Below are 23439 nucleotides of genomic sequence, written 5' to 3' on the forward strand. Positions count from 1 at the left end.
CATTGGGATCTTTGACCTGTTGTTCCAGAGAACTGGGTTCCAGGAAGGTGACCAGGTCCAGTGACAGGTAGCCCAGTATACGCCGTTGCTGGCAAGCGTGGCCCACACGCATGCAGATAGAGTAGAGAGTGTCGGAGCTGACAGAGGTTTGGGGCACAGTGTAGCCTGCCACCTGCAGACCACCAGGTCCATGCAGCTGGTCTCCACATGAGAGCATGTTCACCTCTCCTCCCGGCTCCACCAGCAGATCCACTGTGAGGCATGTCACACTGTCTGAGGGAGGGCAGGCCTCAATCACGCCACCTGAGAGACAGACAGAATGAGGAATGGAGACAGACAGAAAGACAGAGAATAAAGGTGGCAACATTAGAAGACTAATGGGACATCGTTGTAAAATCCTCATTTTTATTAATCAGGCTACTATCCTTGTAAAAATGTATTTCTCGGTGTTTCATAGGAGCAGGTAAAGTGCTCACCTTGTTTGAGGAAATGCTCTATGAAGCAGGTCCAGGTTGGATAGCAGGATGTGTTGAAAGGCTTGGCATGAGAGGCCAGCAGAGCAGGTACTGCCTCCAAACATTTTAACAGCACTGGCTCCTAAGAGAGAGAGAAAAGAACAGTTAACTCTATTGGAAGCAGTATATCTACCAACAACCACGAGACATATTATACGGATAATACTGTACTGGATATTTTATGACTCTATACTCACCTTACCATTTTACTTTTTTCTAACCTTGTTTGCATTTTTCACTGTACTCTTTTTCAAAGAGGTAAGGGTTGGGTTAAGGGTTAGGTGTGGAAATTCAGCACTCTGCAAAAATTGAAGATCCTTTATTTATTTAATTTTAAAAATGGCCATTCGGTACAGGTACAAGGAGAGATTTCTGAGGGAAATAGATACGAGATAATCCACTTATAAGAGATAAGTCGCAGGACAATAATTGAAAACACAGAATTTTTCGAAAGAGAAGTTAAAAAAATTATTAAAAGATTCCTCCTAACATCCATGCAAGACCTGGTGGACCACTGAAACTGTCATCATCAGATAAACAATACTTAAAGCTTTCATCTTGGAGAGAGAGGAGAAAGTCAAGGTGTTTTTGACTGTCCTGTTGTGAGAAGACAAAGCTATGGGTCTGAAATGGTGTGTATCTTTCAAGAGGCCATTACTGAGAAAAGGAAATAGACAAAAAAAAAGAAGAAAATTTGCTGCTGATGTTCTCAGAACAATGGACTGACCGCCCCCGAGCCCAGGCTTCAATATCAGTGAATGTGTTTGGGTTCACTCAGATTGTGAGAAGCAGAAAACACAACCAACTTCTAAGGCTGAACTTTAGAAGTGTGGAAAAATGTCACTGAAAAACTCAAAGCAAGTCTCTCGAAATGAATGGAATCTTTAATAAAAGCAAAGGGTGGCCATACTAAATAATGAAAATTAATCTTTAGTAGCTGAGGCGTCATGTTTCTGCTTTTTCCTAACTTGTACTTGATGGATAATTTCATGTGATGGGCTTCCTATAATACAGAAGACATGTATAACCTCATGTCCTGATGGTCTATAAAAACGAGTGCGTGTATATGTGTGTGGTGATTGACAGCCATTTACCAGCGTATCACAGTGGCCTAATGGCTTTATCTGAAGGCAATAGTGACTGCGCCGTAACTGCACCTGCCCCCAATAAGAACAAGCAAGCAGATAAATACCTATGCAAGCCAATCAATCAGCAGATCAATCGAGGACAGTTACTGATCAATACAGCCTTTGTTTCTGTATCTAGAAAAGGCCATAATGGCTTTGGCACTTGATTATGTTGTTAATTGCACAGTTTGACTTTTGGTGAGTGGTTGTTAAAACCTGTTAGTTGCTGAACATATTGCCCATAAGAGTTCTTACTAAAATTAAAATAGGGGGGGTTTGGGGGGATTGTGAGTGAAATTTGGAAGGGCCCCAAAATGAATTCAATGCACAAGCTGAATACAAACAGAAAAAGGCTATGGAAAAAAGGCTTCTTCTCATCCTGAACTGAAGGATACTTCAATTCTACTCGTCCTAAAAGCATAAAATTACTTAGTCCTGCCAGCTGAAGTGGTATATTTGGTATGGTATAATGACAGAATAATGCACACCCTTCCTCTGTAAAATATTTAGCATTTTCTGTTTCAAGCACATAGTTGCTAAAGCAAATGTGTTACAACTGATTCCATCGAGGAGGCGTGCGAGAGGAGAGATGAGGGCTTTGATATTCCAGTCATGAAACAGCCATCATCATATTCAAGTACTGTAAGAACCAGGGTCAATCGCTGCACAGTGATTTCGCCCCGCCACAAGCCATAAAGCACACAATGGTGCGGCAAAAAGTGTGAGGAAACGGCCCCCCGTTCCCCCCGAAAGAGCACGTGCACTCTGAGAATTTGCCAATGCACTTTTGCGCGAACAGCGGGGAAGCAGGGAAAGCGTGAGAGAGGAATTTTTTGCCATCCTTTATTTCGACTTAAACTGCAGGCTGTGCTGTGTGAGAGGATTCGAGCCTTGCTTGGCTTCCACATAAAGATGAGCGATCTGACAATAGATAAATAAAGTAGATATACACTCTGTGATTGCTGTTTGATCTCTCCATTACAGAGCGGAACGTTTCCAGGGGACATTTTGTTTTATAGGATATTCAACAGCAGCACTGAGGACGTGGCCTGACTGATTTCATATTCATATGTCATTTTTCTCTTTGCTTTGAACTACAAACAGCTGTATTTTTGAGACAAACTTCTCTAAGCTAAATTACATATTGTTGACAACATCAACATGAGCCACGAAGTGGAAGCCTGTTCCCACCACGTAGGGAAGAAAAAAATCAACTGCTTTTTTTCCTTCACTGTTTCTGCCAGTAGTGTGTCAAATCCTGACTTAGTATCTCAAAATGTTCGCATAGTGTCTCAAAATAATGACTTGCTAGGTCAAAATAATTATTTTCTTGAAATAACTTTTTAAACTTCAAGAAAGTAATTACCTCTATGTAGTTTATACTATGTCATAATTTAAAAAAAAATCATTAAGAAATACTAAGTCTAAATTTTCAAATTAATAAGTCAAAATTAGAACATACTGTTGCTAGAAACATAGAAAAAAAAATTTCGTCTTTTTTTCTTCTCTATCGGGCAGATCTGGGCTTTCATAACATCCAATTGGAATGGAAATGACTTAATTAATTTCATTTTACACAAAAGAAAGTATTTACCAAATTTAACTCAAACCAAAGGCTGGAGAAAGCAACAACCTCCAATTAAAACTCAAGTGTTTTCTAAGCTCATCTCCACATGGACCAAATAAAACAACTAGCACAAAGACTGTCCATCTGTTGATGCTATTAAGTATAATTTTCTATTGTGTGTAATGACCCATGCGCTGGCAGTATGTGCAAATGTGTAATGTATAGTACGTATGGCTGCATGCAGCCGTTGAATGGGGCACATTCTACATGTCTTTAACTCTGCTTTTCTGAATGGGGCGAAACCCGAGAGGGTCACTCCAGGCTGGGATACTGTGCCTCGGGACATAGGCCCCCCATACACCCTTCAAATCTTTGATTATACACCCTGCGGCCTCCGATCTCTCTTTGGGGCGACTGTGGTTATTATTCTAAAAGAGAACGTGATATTGTCCATGCATTTAAAGGATTGTAGCACAATCAATAATTAAAAATATATACACGACTCTTGCAAATAGCGGGTTCCTTGTGGCTCTATATGTTCCAGACTGACAGGACATATTACAGGAGATATAGTACAGTTTCCCCAGAGATTAGAGACAGCGTGTCCAATTACGTCAAGTATGCTGGCGTAAATGCATGGAGTTACTATTTTTTTATTAACAACAACAAGAAAAAAAAAAAGAAAAGATCTTCAGTCTGTGTCTTCAGAATATGAGCATGCAGGCATATAAGACTTATATGCACTAATTCAATCACTCATTGAACAGAAGGCGATATTTACCCATTGTTCCTCAGAACACTCCCTGCAATTTAATAATTAGAGGGATAATGCTGTATCATAATATTTCAGCATTTGCTGTTCTAATTGATCAGATTACAGTCAGAAAGATAAAATGCGGAGGAACGAGGCCGCATCACTAATATGCAAATATCCCAGCAGTAAACATAGCTGTTCACATTTAGCGAAATTCATGTTCCTGGCATGAGAGGCACTTAAATCAGAACAAGTGAATTAACAGCACTGAATGAATACAGAACTGTAGAAAATGGATGACACGCTGCAGTAACCCCTGTGCTTGCCGTGCTGTTAGCAGGGCTTGCCATTGATTAAAAGGCTGAAGTGGTGGAATAAAGGCCAGCGCTGGCTTCCATATGGCCCTGGAGCCCTAAGGGTGCAGGGCCAGCTCATCAGGCCCCAGCTCCCTCGCCTCTCTCAGGGACCCCAGCTGGTGAAGAGCCCCCCTCCTCCCCATTTAAACCTCCTTCACTTGCTTTTGCCATAATGGAGCTTGGCTGGGCCTCAACCGCTTACCCCTGTAATTAACAGCGCCAGTGCCGCCACAATTACAGCCCCTTGCTCGGCCTCCACGTGAATTAGGGACTGAGCTAATTGCTTAGAGGCAGGGCGCTAGGCCTCCTCCTGGCCCTGAGATAGAGGGATAAAAAAAAACAAAAAAAAAACATAGAATAAAAAGCTAAGGCCAGGTTTTGCTCACAGCCCTTATGATGATAACCTTGTAATTAGTTTATACAAAGCTTACAGTTTAATGGCAAAACACTGTAATTAATGTGTGACAGAAAATCAAAAGCTCCATTATATGCCTATGAGGGATAAAGAGCAGAAGCCAAGGGAGCTGTGTGTAGCATTAGAAGCATATCAAATCAATGTGTAGCTGCTTAGCAAATGTGCTTGTATTGATGGGAATTAGAATACAGCCCAATATGTTAACATTGTACCATCCCCAAAAGACTCACTCTTCATATATATTAAAGTGGCAATGCGGTAAGTGAGGCTGAGATAAGAACATGTCCTACACACAAACTGAGCACTAATACCAGATAAGAACTGAAGCACTGCCATTGTTGAAGCAAAACAAAAGATAACACATATGCTATGTTTGTGTCCATAGAGCAGAAGCAGACAGGGGTATTAGCTTGGAACAAGAGAAAGAGCAAAGCTCTTGCCTGAGCCCATGCCATCCTCCAAAGCTGAGGTCCACGACAGTGATACTCTTGTAGGGCCCAGGGCCTGAAGCTGAGATGAGAGACATCACAGTAGGCTGTACCACGGCTGCCCACCTCTCCGTCCATCTTAAAAAGCCAGCACTGCACCTGCAAATGATCTGTCATCAGCTGCGCCAGGCATTCATGCAGCTGAAAGAGAGGCAAATGCAATACACAAGATTTTTAAACATATAACTGCAGTTAGAAAATCCAGGATTGACAGTTATTTATATTATCATTGTCATTTTTATTATACATAGTTATTTACAAATAGAAACAGACATCGAGAACCTAATCTGTAGCATGCACATGCTTGCGTGGCTTGCCTGGATGCAAAGACAAGTCAGAATCAGCAACAACTGCCCTCTAAAAAGCCTGCCCCTTTGCATTCAGCTGTATGCTGAAGTTTTGTTCCTTTATATCGTTCACAGTAAGTCACTGTTACTTTGAACTATAAATAGACAAGCTTGCATAACTTTAATGAAAACCTAGATGCAGTTTGAGTGGATTAAGAGACGTTCTGTGGATATATATACAGAAACTCAACTAAAGAAGCAAAATTTGGACACCAAACATGTCTTGGCTGAAAAAATGATATTTTCTGCCCAACGTCACCATCACCTATAACCCAACATGACATGGGTTATATCATGGAAACATTCTGATTTTATCTGTTATTCCATGGCTGTTGAGGACTCCAACAAGTTTCTTATACAGAATCCTTACAGAATGCTTGTACACTTGTCAGACAAACCTGCTGCAGTGTGTATATGTCCCCATGTCCTGGGGGCACGCTCACCCCAGCGCTGGTGAAAATTCTCCTAACTCCAGACTTGGTGCCGTAGAGCTGGGCCACAGCAGGCTCTGGTCCCAGAACTGGCACTCCTAACTCATCAGCCACAGCCAGGTCATCTATGTGGGGGACTCCGCTGACTAAGTAGGCCTGCTTGCCCTGGATTAGGTACTTAATGCGTTGCAGTGTGTGTGGGCTGTACTTCAGCAGCGTAGAAACACACATTTTGTGGCTCTGGAAGAGAGAGATGCTCTATAAATGTGTGAATTCAATTCAGTTCAATTTAAGCATATTCTACATAAAAGTGTAAAGTATATTTACACTTTTCTTTACATGTATCCTGTTAGTTTCAAGGTGCAGGGATGTCACCAGCTGTAATAACTTAAAAAAAATAGAGATTACCCTTCTGCCACTAAGTACAACTTATTTATTTTCTAGGAAATACTTCAGAAGAGATATAAAGACAATCCACTTGCATAAGGAAGGGGAAAGTTAAAGGAAACATGAGAAATTACAGGAGTTTACAGAACTGGAATTCAAAGAAATATTAAAAGATATTCAGAAAAAGGACTCTTGAAAAAGGACAGCTGTGCAAGATCCAGTACAGCACCAAAACTGTCACCATCAGATAAAGCGTACTTAAAGCTTTCACCTTTGACAGATAATAATCAATAATCAAAATAATCAAGCTCCACAACTTAATCAGGTTTAAAAATATCTACAGGTGTTTGTGTCCCTCCTTCTACTGTAAAGCAAAGAGCTCTGTTCCCGATGTGCAGTTAACATTGGTTCCAGAGGCAGCTTGGAACTCTGTAGTGAGTGATGCAACAGGATAGGTGCTACATGCTTGATGGCCCTGCACTGTGAGTTTTCATGGTCTACTGCTATGTGGTTGAGCTGTTGTTGCTCTTAGATGCTTCCATTACACAATCCTAACACTTGCAGTTGACAGATCTAACAGGACAGAAATGACTTGTGGCAAAGGTGGCATCCCATGACAGTGCTAGTTTTAAAGTCACTGAGCTCTTCGGTATTACCGTTTGTCTATTGAGATTGCCGGGCTATGTGCTTGATTTTATATGCCTGTTAACAATGAGTGTGGCTGAAACACCTGAAATCAACCATTAGGAAGGGTGTCCACATAATTTTGGCCATATGATGTATGTTTTCTGTTTTTTCCTGATGCTGAACAGTGAACAATTTGTACTAAATGGCCATTTTGACTGGAAATTAAGTAAATGAATACGACGCAGGACGGCACGGTGGCGTGGTGGGTAGCGCTGTCGCTGTCGCCTCACAGCAAGGGGGGGCCTGGGTTCGATTCCCCTGCCGGGCGACCGGGGTCCTCTCTGTGTGGAGTTTGCATGTTCTCCCCGTGTCTGCGTGGGTTTCCTCCGGGTTCTCCGGTTTCCTCCCACAGTCCAAAGACATGCAGCCAGGCCAATTGGACATGCTCAACTGCCCCTAGGTGTGAGTGGCTGTCTGTGTCTGTCTGTCTGCCCTGCGATGGACTGGCGACCTGTCCAGGGTGTATCCTGCCTTTCGCCCAAAGACTGCTGGGATAGGCTCCGGCATCCCCCCCGCGACCCTGACGGAGAAGCGGCTTAGAAAATGGACGGATGGATGGATGGATGGATGGATGGAATACGACGCATAAACATCAATAAGTCAAATACCCTGTATATATTTGATCTAATTGTTTTTGTGCACAAATCTATCCCCCAGGTTTCTGTGTGCATAAATAACTGTCCTCTCTGCTCCTGCTTCAGAGTCCTCCCCTTTTGTCTGTTGCTGTAATTTATGAGAATGTACATACACACACTGGGCCCATTAGGAGCAGTCGGAGGGGTCATGACCTCGCCTGTACTCCAGCAGGGTGAATTGATAAAAGACAGCCCCTGCGCTCCCTCCTGCAAGTCCTTCCCACATGCTAAGCGATGGGCTCCTTGGGACTCGCACTAATTACTCCACATCTGTATTTATTTGATCCGTGTGGAGTTCTCCCTTCTGTCACTGGCATGCCGTGCTGGCAGCCTCGGCGAACAGTGATTCATCCTGCTGACACGTCTGGCAGAGTTTACACACGCCGGTGAACTGGGGAATCAATAGGGAAAAGTGAGGAGGACAACCTGGTGCCCACGCGCTTAGCTTCAAGCTAACGGCAGGCAGTAAATAAGGCTATAGCACTGGCTGTTGTGTAGAGGCAGGCAAGGCCGCTTACACTGTATCGATATTCAGTAAAGACAAGGAGTTAGATCGAACATGCGCAAGGCCTGGCCTGCTAAGCAGCCCTTTGTTTAATCAGGGCCTGAGCCCTCTGCTATTAGATATTGGATTGTGCTGTACATTGTAATACAGGCTCTCGCATGCACAGATGATTTGCAGGAGCAATTAAAACAACAAGAGGTAACCTTTACCCTGAATAAAAAGCCATAGCAGCAGTTAATTAATTATTTATGTTTTAATCTAACGTCCTTATTTATTTATATGCATTTCATAAGCACTTATAAAATGTTAATAAAAGGATAGATGCATTGTAAACAGTCCCCTCAGATAAATATGAGGAAAACAAATTTCATCACTGAGATTTTGGTGCATAACCAAGAGTGGTGACATGAATTCTTCAAACCAAACAAAACGGTTTAGACACCCCCTACAGGACACAAAGAGGATTGCTGGAAATTAGACCTATACAGCTGGAAATTAGAACATACATACACGGGCTCTCAAGGTTTTAGGTCACACATCTTTCAAGCTTCTGAGGTACAGATGTGAACTGAAGTGGCTGGATTACATTTCAGGCATCAAATGAAGTACTGCTATTACAGGCCAGGTCTAATGTATGTGCATATGTGCAGTTACTTACTGGAAAGTACTGGTAGGCCTCTGGTGTGAGGATGGTGAAGCGTTTGGTACAGCTAGCTGGAAGAGCTGTGGGCTCTCCTGTCTCCACAGCTCCCTGCAAGCCCAAAAGCTGAGTGTAATAGTGTAAGAGGTCCTCTCCCAGCTGTACCGGACACACATAGATCACCTCCACATTCTCATCTGGGGACAGCGCAAACAAATTAGGTTTGGAAATACTTCTTCTCAGTCCCACGTATTGTCTTATGTGAGTTAAACATGCATTCTTCCACTGCTCTGAGAACATTAGCGGCTTCTATGTTTGACTTGCAAATATTGCCGTCTATTTCCTTTTCTCAGTATTGTCTTCTTGACATCTACACGTCCTTTCAGACCCATAGCACTGAGTTGTCTTCTGACAGTGAAAAGGATGGACAGAAACACCCTTGGAATTTCTCAGATCTGAAATAAGAGTAGAGCTTGATTTTCTCTGATCTCTGTTACTGTTAATCTGATGGTGGTAGTTTTGGTGGTATACCAGGTCTTGTTCAGATAGGAGTCCCATTTTTTTGTATATTTTAATATTTTTTTAAATTCTAGTTTTGGAAACTCCTATTTCTGTTTGACTTGCCTCATGCTTATGCAAGTGAATTATCTCATATCTAATCTGTCCAGAAATATCTCCTGAAAAATGAATAGTTTGCACTTAATAGCCTTTGTAAAAGGTAATTAAATAAATGAAGGGTTTCTATTGACTTTTTGCACAGCACTACATTTTTCTTCAGGTGGTCATTATTGCAGCTCGTACCTTTAACATCACATAGACGACCCATCTGTGTGTTCTGCAGTATGTCAAATCCTTGGAGACTGCGACGCTGCTGCTCAGAGTATCCTACACACACACACACACACACACACACACACACACACACACACACACACACACACACACACACACACACACACTTTAGTGTCTCTAATGCGAGACAGACAGATCTTGTCCAGATCTTGAAACAGACTGCTCTACTTGGAGCGCATAAATGTAATCAAATGATTAAATGCCTCTGAACTATCAGAGTGTGGCAATAAAAACAATAGGGTTCAACTTCTTAATTATCCAAGCTCACACAGCACTCTCCTCAGCCACCCCCAGTGTAAATACAACACTCCATCTGCTGCTAATTACCATTCACACTCTTTACTTTATCATCTGCAGTACCCACTGAGCGCAGGTCACAGCACAGACAGTTCTGGCTGAAGTTTGTCTACCAGTTGCAAGAAACCCAGTATATATTCTATTTTACCTACATACAAGTGATATATATTATAATATATAAAACTACTGGTGTTTGTTTTTTAGTAGTACAGAACAGTAGTCCTGAATAAACCGTTGTATAAACTGTATAAAGTCCCTTAAACTATATGTTTAAAAAAATACTGAATTTTCTATTCTTTATTCTAGAGGCACAACTGTTCACAGTGATGATAGGCAGCATACGTCTGAAGCATTTTTTGCCTCTAAAAGCTACCACGCAGAAAGTTATTACATGATACAGTGACAAAAATGTTGTCTGACGTCTGAGGCATTGTTTAATCATAGTTTTGAGATAGGATTTTGACTAAAATATACTTTTTATGGCAGAAAGGTACATGCGGGGAATTATCTGGCAAAATAGTACCCAAAAAAGGTTTTAAGTTTTACCACAATCTTGATATCAATATTACATATAGAAACTCAAAAGACACATGTAGGCTCACTGGTTGTTTTGGATAGTAAATAAAATGACAGTATTTGTGTTGCTGACATTCTGGTTCCTTTCACCACCACTGTAAAGAAATCTGCAGGGTTAAGTTTCTCTACAATGAACCATTTCACGTTAGAATCCAGTGTGTGTGTGAATGTGAATGTCTGTGTGCCTGCCCTGTCGTGGACTGGCTGATGATGATGATGATGATGATGATGATGATGATGATGATGATAATGATGATATCAGAATACTCTGAATAACTTTGGTTATGTCTCATCACCTGAGTTCTGCAGACATTTTTAAAAATCTGTAGAATTCCTGTTTATACACAGAGATATTTTTTGTAGTAATCAAGATAGAGTACCTAACGAGGGTACATGGATAATGGTCCTCCTACAGGTGCTGAGGCGGCTCCAGTTGGCTTCCAGATACTGTCCAGCACAGAACACACAGCAGAAGAATGAGCAGTGACAACCAACAAACTCATACAGACCTCACCAGCCTGGCAACATGAACGCAGCAAATTACACCCATTTTTCTCTCTGGGCTTGTGGTGACAACCCAAGCATAAATCACATTCATTAAATCAGCTAAGTGCATACTTCAAAACATCTTCCCCATATTAATTCAATTAGCAGACTACATGATGCTTTCTGCCAAGGATAGATTAAGGCTTAATTAACAGAGTGTGACTGCTTAAAGGGTGGAAACATACACAAGCTTCTTGTCTGCTCTCACCGTGAGTGACGGTAAGAACAAATGAACGTGTGGGTGCTAATTAAAAGACATGCTACGTTCATGAAGATGTTACGGGGATGACAGCGCGGAAAAGACATCTGCTACTGACAAATGGAGATGATGCTTGGCATGTGGGTGTGCGAGGACCACGTAATCCTATCTATCAGTGCAAGTACTTCTGCACAGAAATTCCATTTGTTTCAGTCTCGTTTAAACCATGGCAAAGCGGAGAAAAGATGAGCCTTAATTTACAGTGACTGGAAGGGTTTAAGTTATCTGCAGAGCTCTAAAGGTGAGCAATACTTGATGGCATTTTCACAACATGAGTTACCTTTCACTGAGCACAGTTGCGCATCAATGCAATACGAGAAATACTAAGCAGGAGTATGTATGTGTGTACGCCTCACCTCCGCCCTGCTGCGATAATTCTCCAGGTGACGAAGGCGGGTCACCTGCAGGCTCTTCCTCACGCGCCTCACCTGGGCGTGCAACAGCCAGGAGATGGCGATGGTTCCGGCCGCCCATTTGCGCCTCTGCTTCTCCAGGTAGGCGGTGCGGGCCTGGTGGCGTCTCCAGCAGGCTTGGATGCGCACAGCGGCTGCTTGCCGCCCCCCCTCACCCTTGTAGCGCTGGCCGGGCTGCTTCACCAGCTCCCACACCTCTTCTTTGTTCTCTAGCGTCAAGAGAAGCTGCTCCATATCCCCACTACCCCAGTCCAGCTCCCCGCTCTGCACCAGAGCAACAAGCCGTTCACCGCACACCCGTGCGTGTGGCACAGCATACTCCCGCATTAGTCTCTCCAGCTGCCACAGAACCTCCACCAGCGGCCCCCAGCACAGGCAGTAGTGTTCCTTAAATGTGCAGAAATCTGCCGCACATGGGTCAATCTGGCCCCCCACTATGTTGAAGCAGTGTTTGCTGACAGGAGCTGGTGGAAGCGCAGGAGCACACTGAGCACATACAAAACAAAAGAGAGTGGACTGTGAACACCAGGACCTGAAATGAAGTATTTCAGTACAGACTTTTTTGTCACAATGTTAACAATATAAGTAAAAAATATTTTATGATATAAATGTATCATAATATAAATCCTTATTTTTATTAATACATGTTTATTATGACAGTCATTTTGAGATTGCTGTTATAAGATCATGTAACTTATTTCTAGATGTTTTAACTTCAGATGTTTTAATCAATCGGGTGAATTTGTTACTTAATCTATTGGCAGGTAATTTTGCCTGTTTCAAGAAATAATACTTGTACTTAATACTTAATACTTAACTACCAAAAGAATAAGACAATTACGCTAGACAAAATGATTTAAAACAGTGTCTAGAAATCAGATAAATAATATTTTAATATTCTAACAACTGGGTAAAAATGAGAAATATTAGATTGAATAGATTTAAGATGATTTCCCTTAACAAGATATCATTTTTGCAGTGCATCTGTATTCACTGGTGACTATTATGTAGCACTTCGCATTTTCAGCGCTGTAGTAACAATGACATGGTGGTGGCATGTTAGTTTGTGTTGCACTGGTACGAGTAGATCAGGTGCAGCAATGTTACTGTTTTAAACACTTTGTACACTTACTGTCCACTCTATTAGATACACCTTGTAAAATTAGACACAGCAACTCATCTTTTGCGCAGTTAATGTTAGCAATCCTTTTGCCATTCTTGTGGTTAGTTTGTGACCAACAGACCACTGATGTCTGGACACTTGTAGTTCGCAGACTATTCTCAAACCAGAAATGCTGATGCCCAGCACCACTTACAAAGCCACTAAGAATGGTCTATCATCCAGAAATATCTCCTCAGTGGTGAGCCTATTGTGAGGCCTTTCCACTGATGAATGTACTGTAACAGGCTACCTCAGTAATTGTACTCTTGCAAAGTTAACCTATATGGTACGTGTACTTGAAAAAATAACCAGTGAGTGTAGATACTAGGTATTGATTGTAGTGTCCAGATAGAAAGCGACTGACTATTGTGAATTCATGCATTCGATGTCTGTGTCATTTAATTTTCTGTTTGTGCTCCCTGAGGGGATTCTTGATACACTAAACATTTTCATAAAAATAATAATTTCAGTGAGGTCAGAAGTTCACAGTATAAGTAATATACAGTGATTATCCCGCATAGCACTGATTAAAATACAGCAAAAAGTATATTTTGGAAAGTGAAATGATTTTAAATATAGCCAATATTTCTAAATTATGCTAGATAAATTTCTAGACATTTCAACTTGTTGAAAAGTCACTTCATGTAACGAAATTAACTTACTCTTCTGGCAGATAAATTTGCTTGTTTCAAGACATAAGGCACATAATTCCACTTGTTTCAAGAAATGATTCTTGGAAAAAGCTAAATTATATGCAAAATAAATAAGACAAGTTAATAGTTAAAACAAGCAAAAAAAAAAAAAAAACTAAAAATAAGTTTATACTATCCATCCATCCATTTTCTAAGCCGCTTCTCCGTCAGGGTCACGGGGGGGTGCCGGAGCCTATCCCAGCAGTCTTCGGGCGGAAGGCAGGATACACCCTGGACAGGTCACCAGTCCATCACAGGGCAGACAGACAGACACAGACAGTCACTCACACCCAGGGGTAATTTAGCATGTCCAATTGGCCTGACTGCATGTCTTTGGACTGTGGGAGGAAACCGGAGAACCCGGAGGAAACCCACGCAGACACGGGGAGAACATGCAAACTCCACACAGAGAGGACCCCGGTCACCCGGCCGGGGAATCGAACCCAGGCCCTCCTTGCTGTGAGGCGACAGCACTACCCACCACGCCACCGTGCCGCCCTTAAGTTTATACTAATAAATTTAAAATATTATTAAAACAATTTAAAATTAAATATTCAAAGAACATAAAATATATTGAAAGACTGGCTATCAAAACTTTGACAAGCTCCTACAATGGACTTCAAAAAGCGTCATATAAAGCGCCACATTATATTGTATAAGTCTGTATAAAAAAAATTAAAAAGCTGTACTGGATAGGAGAGATCCTTGTTCTCCTTACAGCTACCGACAAGTGCAGGGCAATGCTTGGCGACATCTGGAAAGATGAAAACCATGCTGCTGTCTGACACTACAGTGGCTTTGCGAACAGCAGATATGCCAGAAAACGTCCACGAACAACTTGTATACTCGTATGCAGGCGTCAGAATTCACAATCCAGCTGGATGAGGCTACAGATATGGCAAATAATGTCCATTCGATAGCCTATGTGTACTTGAGTCAAGGACTTTTTATTCTGCAAATTAGTTAAAGAGCGTGCTACTGGAGCCGATTCGTTTAACATTGTCTGGAATTTCTTTATGACCAGTAATCTAATAATCTATAACCTGTGTTCATATGTGCAGAATGGGGTAGAAGCTCTTATTGTCATTTATTTTGCTAGCTAGTTAATAACAGACAATAAAAATTCTGAACAAATGGGATGGTTTGATCAGATTTTTTTAAATACCTATGCTGCAGTAGTTTGCATTTTGACAAATTTGTTTTAGGAGGAAAGAGTCTGAATTCAAGTGTTTTGGGCGTAATGTTAACACCTAACTGATGCACTATATGTCCAACAGTATTCGGTCATCTGTCTTCACATGCATATGAACTTGAGTGACATCCCATTCTTAATCCATACGGTTTAATATGATGTCGGCCCACCCTTTGCAGCTATAACAGCTTCAGTTCTTCTGGGAAGGCTTTCCACAAGGGTTAGGAGTGTGTTTATGGGAATTTCTGATCGTTCTTCCAGAAGCGCATTTGTGAGGTCAGACACTGATGATGGACGAGAAGGCCTGGCTCACAGTCTCCACTTTAATTTATTCTAAAGGTCTTCTATCCAGTTGAGGTCTGGACTCTGTGCACGCCAGTCGAGTTCTTCCACACCAAACTGGCTCATCCGTGTCTTTATGGACCTGCTTTGTGCACTGGTGTGCAGTCATGTTGGAGCAGGAAGGGGCCGTCCCCAAACTGTTTCCACAAAGTTGGGAGCATGAAATTGTCCAAAATCTCTTGGTGCTGAAGCTTTAAGAGTTCCTTTCACTGGAACTAAGGGGCCGAGCCCAACTCCTGAAAAACAACCCCACACCATGATCCCCCCTCCACCAAACTTTACACTCGGCACAATGCAGTGAGACAAGTACCGTCTCCTGGCAACCGCGGAAGCGGCTTAGAAAGCGGCTTAGAAAATGGATGGATGGATGGATGGATGTAGAAGCAGTCTGCAGGCCTAGAGGCTCGGCTTTATACACCTGTGGCCATGGAAGTGATTGGAACACCTGAATTCAATGATTTGGATGGGTGACTGAATACTTTTGTCAATATAGTGTATATAGCAAGTATAACCTACTGATACTATTTAGCTTGTAATACCTGACAGTTGAGTGGTGTGAGTCTTGCTGGTCCCTGGGGGAGTTTGCTGTCAGAGGCAGCAGAGGGAGGCGGAGTGACGATGGTCCTTGTGAGCGGGCGTTCTGGATGAGAGATTCTGGGGGCCTGCATGACATCCTTACTCTGACTCACATCTTTCTGTCGTTTTCCTACTCTTTCACACACACCTGTCCACAGATCATAACATCACATATGATCTACAGTCAAAGATGGGCTCTGGCAAGAGCTCCGTAAAAGAAGCATATTTAATAAAGTGTGACTGCTGCTATCAAGCAAGTGTATTTATTTCCACTCTCTGAGGAACAGAACCTTTGGAAATATCACTGCTCATGTATTTTAGCAATCAGATTTCCCTCTGGCAGTTACAAAAGAACAAAACCATTGTAAATGGATTCCCTATCCAAGTCCCCCACACAGTTTTTGCCCAGTTAAGCATTTTCACCTTTACTGGTATCTGACTAATGTGGATCATATTGTGTAAATCTTTGATTGTGAAACATGAATATCTACCGTGGGATTTGTAAGAATAATGCTTAGTTTAAAATATCTATATTAAACATCTATGTGATATTCACATTACATTAAATTACATTATATTTCATTTCATAAACAGTGATCATGCAGTCCAGTTCACTAAGCTATAAAATCTGTAAATACAGAACACTAGAATGAACAGGGAGTATGGAATGCATCTGACCTATCCTGTTGGGACTGCCGCCCTCTCTTTGGTGCAGGTAGGTCACCTTGGGTTTAACAGGAGTCCGCACCAAACAGAGATCAGCTACTGAGGGTGGCAGACCTTTCTCTACCAGACTGGCAATGCCTACAATGAAAATAGATAAAAGATCATGAGTAAACCTGTGCATATTATGTATACAGTATAAGTGTACATGTAGACCGTTAGAATGGACAGAGTTAGTTGAATGAGTAAGTGTGTAATTTGCTAGTTCTTATCGCAATACTGGCCTTTGCAATATGTCTAGATGTCTAGGGGTGCACAGAATTGACAAATTTCGCTCCAAACAAGCGTGTTTCATGTGTTCACCTAGCCCACACAGAGTATGATTTAGGTAATAAAAAAAAAGCTACCAAATCGTCCATTGGCCAATAAGTAAAGAAATCATAATCAGCTATTAAAAATTCCTGATTGGTGCATATTAATAAGCTCTTGAACAAATCACTAAAAGTTTTTTTTAAGTGTGCTGTGACCAATTCTCACACATCTCACTTTACCTGTGGGTGTCTGTATGAATCAAGGCATTCATGTCATCCAGTAAACATAATTTTGGCTACAATAATGCAGGCCAGTCTTTAGTTATGTCACATCAATGGTTTATTCATATGGTCTACATGTTATCATGCTTATCCCAATCACAATATGCAGCAATATAGGTGTAGAATGGTATTTTGGTCCATATTATGCAGCCCTAGTACTTAGATTCTCGCCTGCTCTCATGTCCTCTTCACAGAGTGGTGGTGGAGGGTAGGGGTTGCTGCCCTGAAAGCCTGTAGGTACAACAGCTAAGCTGCCCAGCGTAAGGCCCGAGACCACTTTCTGGGTTCCCACCTGGAGAGAGAGGTTTAGTATTATGCTCTTTCAGGAAACTGTACATGATGATGTACTCCCTGTGGCTCATCAAACATTTTTTAAGTCATTAGAATCGTTTGACAGTGTAAACAGTGGTAATTTCTCCAACCAGCCGTAAAAGACAATGTACATACGCTACGGAATTGTAAAAATAGGCTCCAATCGATCGCACCATAGTCTAAGGTCATAGGTGTTGTATTGAAAGTGTCACAGCAAGGGGTATTAAACGAGCGCCTTGTGTCTCGCTAAGGCAAAAAATGATCTGCCTGCAGGCTCCGCAGCCAAAACCAACAGCACATGGAGAACAGAACAGGAACACTCTCCACTCAATAGCTTGCTCATGGAGAATGCTATTAGCTGCGGGTCACTGACTAGATTTCTCCCTCCGAACAAACTTTGTTGTAAAAGGCTGCAAGATGGCCATCCATTAATCAGGCTGGTGGCAGCTTGTAGATGTCAAGAAATATGGTTTCTTCCTTTTCTTCCCCCCTCTCTCTTTCTCTCTCTCTATTTTGTTGGCTGCTTGAGCCCACGAATGTAAGTGCATTTGTGAAGGAGCGCAGTGATGTTGTGTGATTACAACCAACAGATTTTCCGCATTCATTAAAAGGAAGTTGGAGCTAGGATACAGGCAGTTAATGACATTGTAAACTAGCCAATAAGCCCCCTTCCCTCCAGCAATCAATCACAAGCTGGCAATGCTTTCTGGAGACTCTGAGCATGGTTCAAACTGTTTATTTCTCTCTCGGATTCTCTCGAGTGAACAGCTGTTTGAGATCTACAAGAATTAAATTCCATCAGAGCAATGCCCAAAATGGTGCTACTACCTCATCGCCATAAAACAGCTCATGAATCAAAAGGCAAGAAGTGCTCCGCAATAATTCATCACAGAAACAAGTAATCAGAAGTCCAACTGCTTGTATTATCGAGAAGATAATGGTGACTCTTGATAGTCTTAGCAGACGGGTCATTTTAATGACTACCAGTCAATCAGGCAAACTGCTCATTACGGACGGAGAGGCATTACCTTAGGAAGTAATATCATTAAGCAAAGAAGCAGTTAAAAGGATGTTATCTAAAGCAATTTTACAGCCTATCAGAACCAATGAAATGAAAATGAAATGAAAGAACATTCAATAAATAAGGACATCGCTATTATAGATATATACAGATATTATAGAGGGCACACAGCGAGTGCATGAGGGTTAAAAATGAACATGGACCTCCTAAATCCCTCATTCCTTCTCCTCCAGCCTTTCTGGCCTGTCTATTCTCACACCAGTGAGCTCTGTGACACTGTACCAGTGCCCGCCAGGTGTGCGCTGTAAGGCACACAGCTGTGGAATCAGTACATGCAGGACGACAAACAGCCACAGCAGGAACGAGCAGTTTCAGAGCCGCTGAGGAGAGCTGGCGCGGAGGCATTGAAGGCAGTGGGCAGTGCGCCAGTGACTGTTGGCTGGGTAAGCCGCAGCCGTCTTATTGGCATGCGGGAACAGGTACCGGCACCTGTCCTGAGACAGCTGTAAAGCAGCAGCCCATACAACTGCAATCAGGCGCCGGCACCTCCTCCGAAGAATGCTGATGTGCAGCAATCTGCGTCTGTCCGCTCTTGCCAGCCAAGTCTACCATTGTCCACCGCAGCAACCTGACAGCCTCATCCCCCTCCATGACAGGCAGCGGACGACAGAGATAGAGGGACGAAGCAGACGGAGAAGGGGAAAAAAGCCCTGAGCACTAAAACAAATGGTGACCTTTGAAAAGATTAATTTGTTTACCAACAAATGTTTTCAATGTCACTGCCAAAGCAAGTGACCTTCAATTCACATCTCCTGTTTGAAAGCATATTGACTAGAGTCATCTGTTAACACTGGCCTGCCCTGTCACTTACTTTGGAAAATCATGTGACATATGTTGGGTTTAAGGCGACAGTCAGATAAGACAAATTCCGGCCACCATCAAATAACTACTGGGAATCCATCTTAATTAGCTGCTGTATTAACTGTAAATTGGCTGGGAAATACAGAATAATGCACACAACCGAAATCAATTTCTTAAGCTACCACATATCTTATACACTGCCGGTCAAAAGTTTAGACACACTTCCTCATACAGAGATGGTCCTTATTTTCAGCCTACTATTTTACTCAGTTTAGAATTAAAGTCAAGAAATCAAACTATGCAATAAAACACGGAATTATGCAATAACCAAAAAATCTAATCATGTTATATTATTTTAGATTTTTAACAGTGGCCTTTTTAAAAAACTAAAAATCTTGAAACCTTGTTGGTTGCCGAAAACTATGTTTTTGAGGAGAATTTCAAGAAGAAATGTTAATTAAAAATGTTCATTCTGGAAATAAATTCATATATTGGCATGATCTGCTATTTACATTTGTTAAGGTAACAACTGTTCATGCTTTTGAGCATAAGCCTGTCAAAAACTGGAAACTATACAACATCCTGCCATGATTTAGTAAAATATACTTCAGTCTTTAGAATTGTAGCCTAACTTCATCAATGTTTTGCCTTAATGGAAATAAAGTAATAATAAAGTAAAAGTAAAACGTCACTTTGGTAAAAGTGCACTCTCAGTATAAAAGGAAACATAATAGTGCCATATTTAATTGTAATTACATATTTTAGTTGCATTGACTTTATATACCCTGTCTTCACACTGGGCTTTTTTATTTATCTATTTGAAAATGTTATGAAAAAATATAAATGTGGAAAGTAAATATAGTGTAACTCATTTAAGAACACACTGTTGTACCTTGTCCTTGTCCTGTCCACTGTTGTCCTGTCCATGTGTTCCTGTTGTGTCTAGTCCATGTGCTTTCTTTGTTTTAATTCCATCACAATCCAGCCCCCTTGTTTTTGTGACTCCGCCCCGATTGTTTCCACCTGTTTTCCACCTGTCCCTCCTTATCGCTGTTTGTATTTAAGCCCTGTGTTTCTGGTTGGTCTTTGTTTCTACGCTTGTTTTGACGTGTTGGTCTTTGTTTGATGTTAGATGTGCTGATTGTTTGGATGTTTTGACATGCTGCTTGATGTGTTTCATGTTTGAGGTTTGATGTGTTGTATGCTGTTTGGTCTTCCGGCCCTGTTGTTTGTTTAACCTGTTTATTTTCATTATGTCTGTCACACCTTATCTCCGTGGTGGCTCCATGACCCTGGCCTGTTTCGACCATGACCCTGGATTTGCCCAGAATAAATCTCACATTTAGAGAGTAGATTTTCATTGTTTCTATCCATTTCTGATCAAAAATGTACCTGTACAGGACCTTTTGTCTGAGAGTGTACTAAAAATATTCATTATTTAAAATGTCTTAACAGCACATGGCAGCTAAATTGAATAGATAAATATTTTAAGGTCTGAAACTGAAAACGTTACCATACTGATCCTATATGATTGGTCAGTTGAAAAGAAGACTCACAGTGGTTCCAGTTTTCTTCCGCAAATCAGGGAACTGGATGCCATAGGCCTGGTGCATGAGCTCTCTGTTCTTTGGGTGAGCTGGGTTGTACAGCAGACGCATGGTAAACGCTGCCTTGTGCTGGTTAAGAAATACAAACACATGGGACACTGACAAACTGACAAACTGTGCTTGAGTGGCCTCGTAGTAGGAACCGAATGTTGCTGAGAGTTGGGAAATATAAGACAGCCACCTTCTCTCCAGGAGATGCTCCAGCAGTCAGGTACTTCTGAGGACGCATGTCTGGAATGGTCTCGAGGGGTGGTCGCCTGTTACATTGAAAGACTAGTTTACCAAATACATTTACTTGTGCTCTAGACAATAACTGTGATACTGCAGAAATACACCAATCAGGCACAACATTATGACCACCTCCTTGTTTCTACGCTCATTGTCCACTTTATCAGCTCCACTTACTGTATAGCTGCACTCTGTAGTTCTACAGTTACAGACTGTAGTCCATCTGTTTCTCTGATACTCTGTTACCCTGTTCTTCAGTGGTCAGGACCCCCATGGACCCTCACAGAGCAGGTACTATTTGGGAGGTGGATTATTCTCAGCACTGCAGTAACTCTGACGTGGTGGTGGTAGTGTGTGTTGCGCTGGTACGAGTGGATCAGACACAGCAGTGCTGCTGGGGTTTTTAAACACCTCAGTGTCACTGCTGGACTGAGAATAGTCCACCAACCAAAAATATCCAGCCAACAGTGTCCTGTGACCCCTGATGAAGGACTAGAAGATGACCAACACAAACTGTGCAGCAGCAGATGAGCTGTCGTCTCTGACTTTACATCTACAAGGTGGACTGACAAGGTAGGGGTGACTAGAGCGGACAGTGAGTGGACACAGTGTTTAAAAACTCCAACAGCACTACTGTGTCTGCTATGTCCACTTCTACCAACACAACACACACTAACACACCACCATCGTGTCAGAGTTATTTCAGTGCTGTGAACGATCCACCACCCAAATAGTACCTGCTCTGTGAGGATCCATGGAGGTCCTGACCACTGAAGAACAGGGTAACAAAGCACGCAGAGAAACAGATGGACTACAGTCTGTAACTGTAGAACTACAGAGTGCAGCTATACAGTAAGTGGAGCTGATAAAATTGACAATGAGTGTAGAAATGCTTGATCGGTGTATGTACCATCAAACTATGACGTAAAAGTATACCATTTGGCAATCTTCTTAGTCTTCTTCTCAAGATCTTCAATAATGGGAAGGGTCAGTACTTGTTTATTAACAGTCTTTAGATATTCCTCAGCACGTGTCTGTATAAATGACAAAAGTTCATCGTTCAAAACCACTAAAAGTAAGTTTTAGTGTTAAGTAATGTTTTGCACTTTGTTTCTAGGCTGATTTGTCTGTTAAATAGATGGGTCAAGCTTCATGAATCACATTTTTTCAGCTCATTTAGATATGCAGCTGTTTGAGCAAATCATCATAAGCTTGTCTTATTACATGCAAACAACTAACCTCATTTCAGCTTTACAGTGTTTTGTCTAAGTGTAATTAATATATATTTATTACATGGGTAATCACAAATCTCACAACACAGGAAATGAAGTGATACTCCTAGGCTATGGTATCATCCTGACCTCTGTTATAAGGGTTACATCTAGCTGATCACAAAAACAAAGCATGGTCTGGGAAAATGGGGGAAATCAGGGGAAATGCCCCACCTAAGAACAATGTTTTTTGTATTTACTGTACGGTTTAAACGTCTCTGTGCATGAGCTCAGTATGTACAGGATCATGATGCATAAACCAGTTACTGTAAATAAACTGGAAGAGCAGTCACTTTTTATAGTACCCAAAAAAGATGCCCACTACCAGCGGCAAGGTGCCCTCCTTGTGAACGTTCCAACAACTCTACATTTTACACAATGTACCAATTCTATGTCATTTCTAGTCTTTGCATTTTTTCCTAAACATATTAATTCATAAAAGCCCAGTGATAAAATAGTATATTTCAAAATGAAACTGAGATTTCTGTCAAATTACAGCTTCCTCTTCATGTTATTAAGCTATGATAAAAGACAAATGACAATAAAATAGAAACAAAATTTGTTCATTTAGTTATTGTGATTATAATTACGCACTGATATTTTGTTATTTCATTAAGTGTTTATTACTATTATTACTATTATTGTTATTACAGCACTAATAACTATTCTAACAAAACAACAGCATTAATATATTCTTCATATTTAGTATTTAATGGGTAAATGTAAATGATTATTAAAGTAATACCATTTTTAGCTTTACGTTACAGTGTAACAACTATGTGCCTTTAGGATGAACAACTTTGCGTCTTTATGATGAAAATCAAAGTAAATAATATTTTTGAGGCGATTAACTAAACAAGGCCTTTTGTCCTGTGTCTGTGGACATTCATGATTAAGATTAAGATTAAGATTAAGTGACCCTTATTAGAAGAAGTCTAACTTCAAAAAACAAATGCATTGCTTCCTACAACCCCCACTCTCAAATCAATTTTAAAGTCATTACCTTGTACATGTTAGTATAAAAGGATAGATTACTATTTTCCAGGGACAAAAAAATTTGATTACTAGATCCAAAAATTTCCCAGGCAACGCATTCCAGGAATGTGGTTTTAATATTTGTTT

The 23439-nt window shown here is 41.3% G+C and overlaps 1 protein-coding gene across 2 annotated transcripts in view; it reads right to left on the reverse strand.

Annotated features, from left to right (window-relative positions):
- Positions 1–23439, reverse strand: part of iqch (IQ motif containing H) — an 81722-nt gene that overhangs the window by 56144 nt on the left and 2139 nt on the right. The window contains exons 3-16 of one of the 2 annotated variants that reach the window (XM_017691764.2): positions 21983–22080; positions 21000–21075; positions 20768–20887; positions 17189–17309; positions 16440–16565; positions 15725–15909; positions 11741–12283; positions 10960–11026; positions 9656–9739; positions 8873–9051; positions 6013–6240; positions 5175–5363; positions 477–597; positions 17–303 (exon numbers count right to left, since the gene is read on the reverse strand). In XM_017691764.2, coding sequence (XP_017547253.2) covers positions 17–303; positions 477–597; positions 5175–5363; positions 6013–6240; positions 8873–9051; positions 9656–9739; positions 10960–11026; positions 11741–12283; positions 15725–15909; positions 16440–16565; positions 17189–17309; positions 20768–20887; positions 21000–21075; positions 21983–22080 — 2424 coding nt within the window. Of the gene's footprint in view, positions 1–16; positions 304–476; positions 598–5174; positions 5364–5967; positions 6241–8872; positions 9052–9655; positions 9740–10959; positions 11027–11740; positions 12284–15724; positions 15910–16439; positions 16566–17188; positions 17310–20767; positions 20888–20999; positions 21076–21982; positions 22081–23439 lie in introns of both variants that reach the window. The other variant, XM_017691756.2, reaches the window with a different exon arrangement.

The sequence above is a fragment of the Pygocentrus nattereri genome, chromosome 7, assembly GCF_015220715.1.
Source record: "Pygocentrus nattereri isolate fPygNat1 chromosome 7, fPygNat1.pri, whole genome shotgun sequence".
NCBI lineage: Eukaryota > Metazoa > Chordata > Actinopteri > Characiformes > Serrasalmidae > Pygocentrus > Pygocentrus nattereri.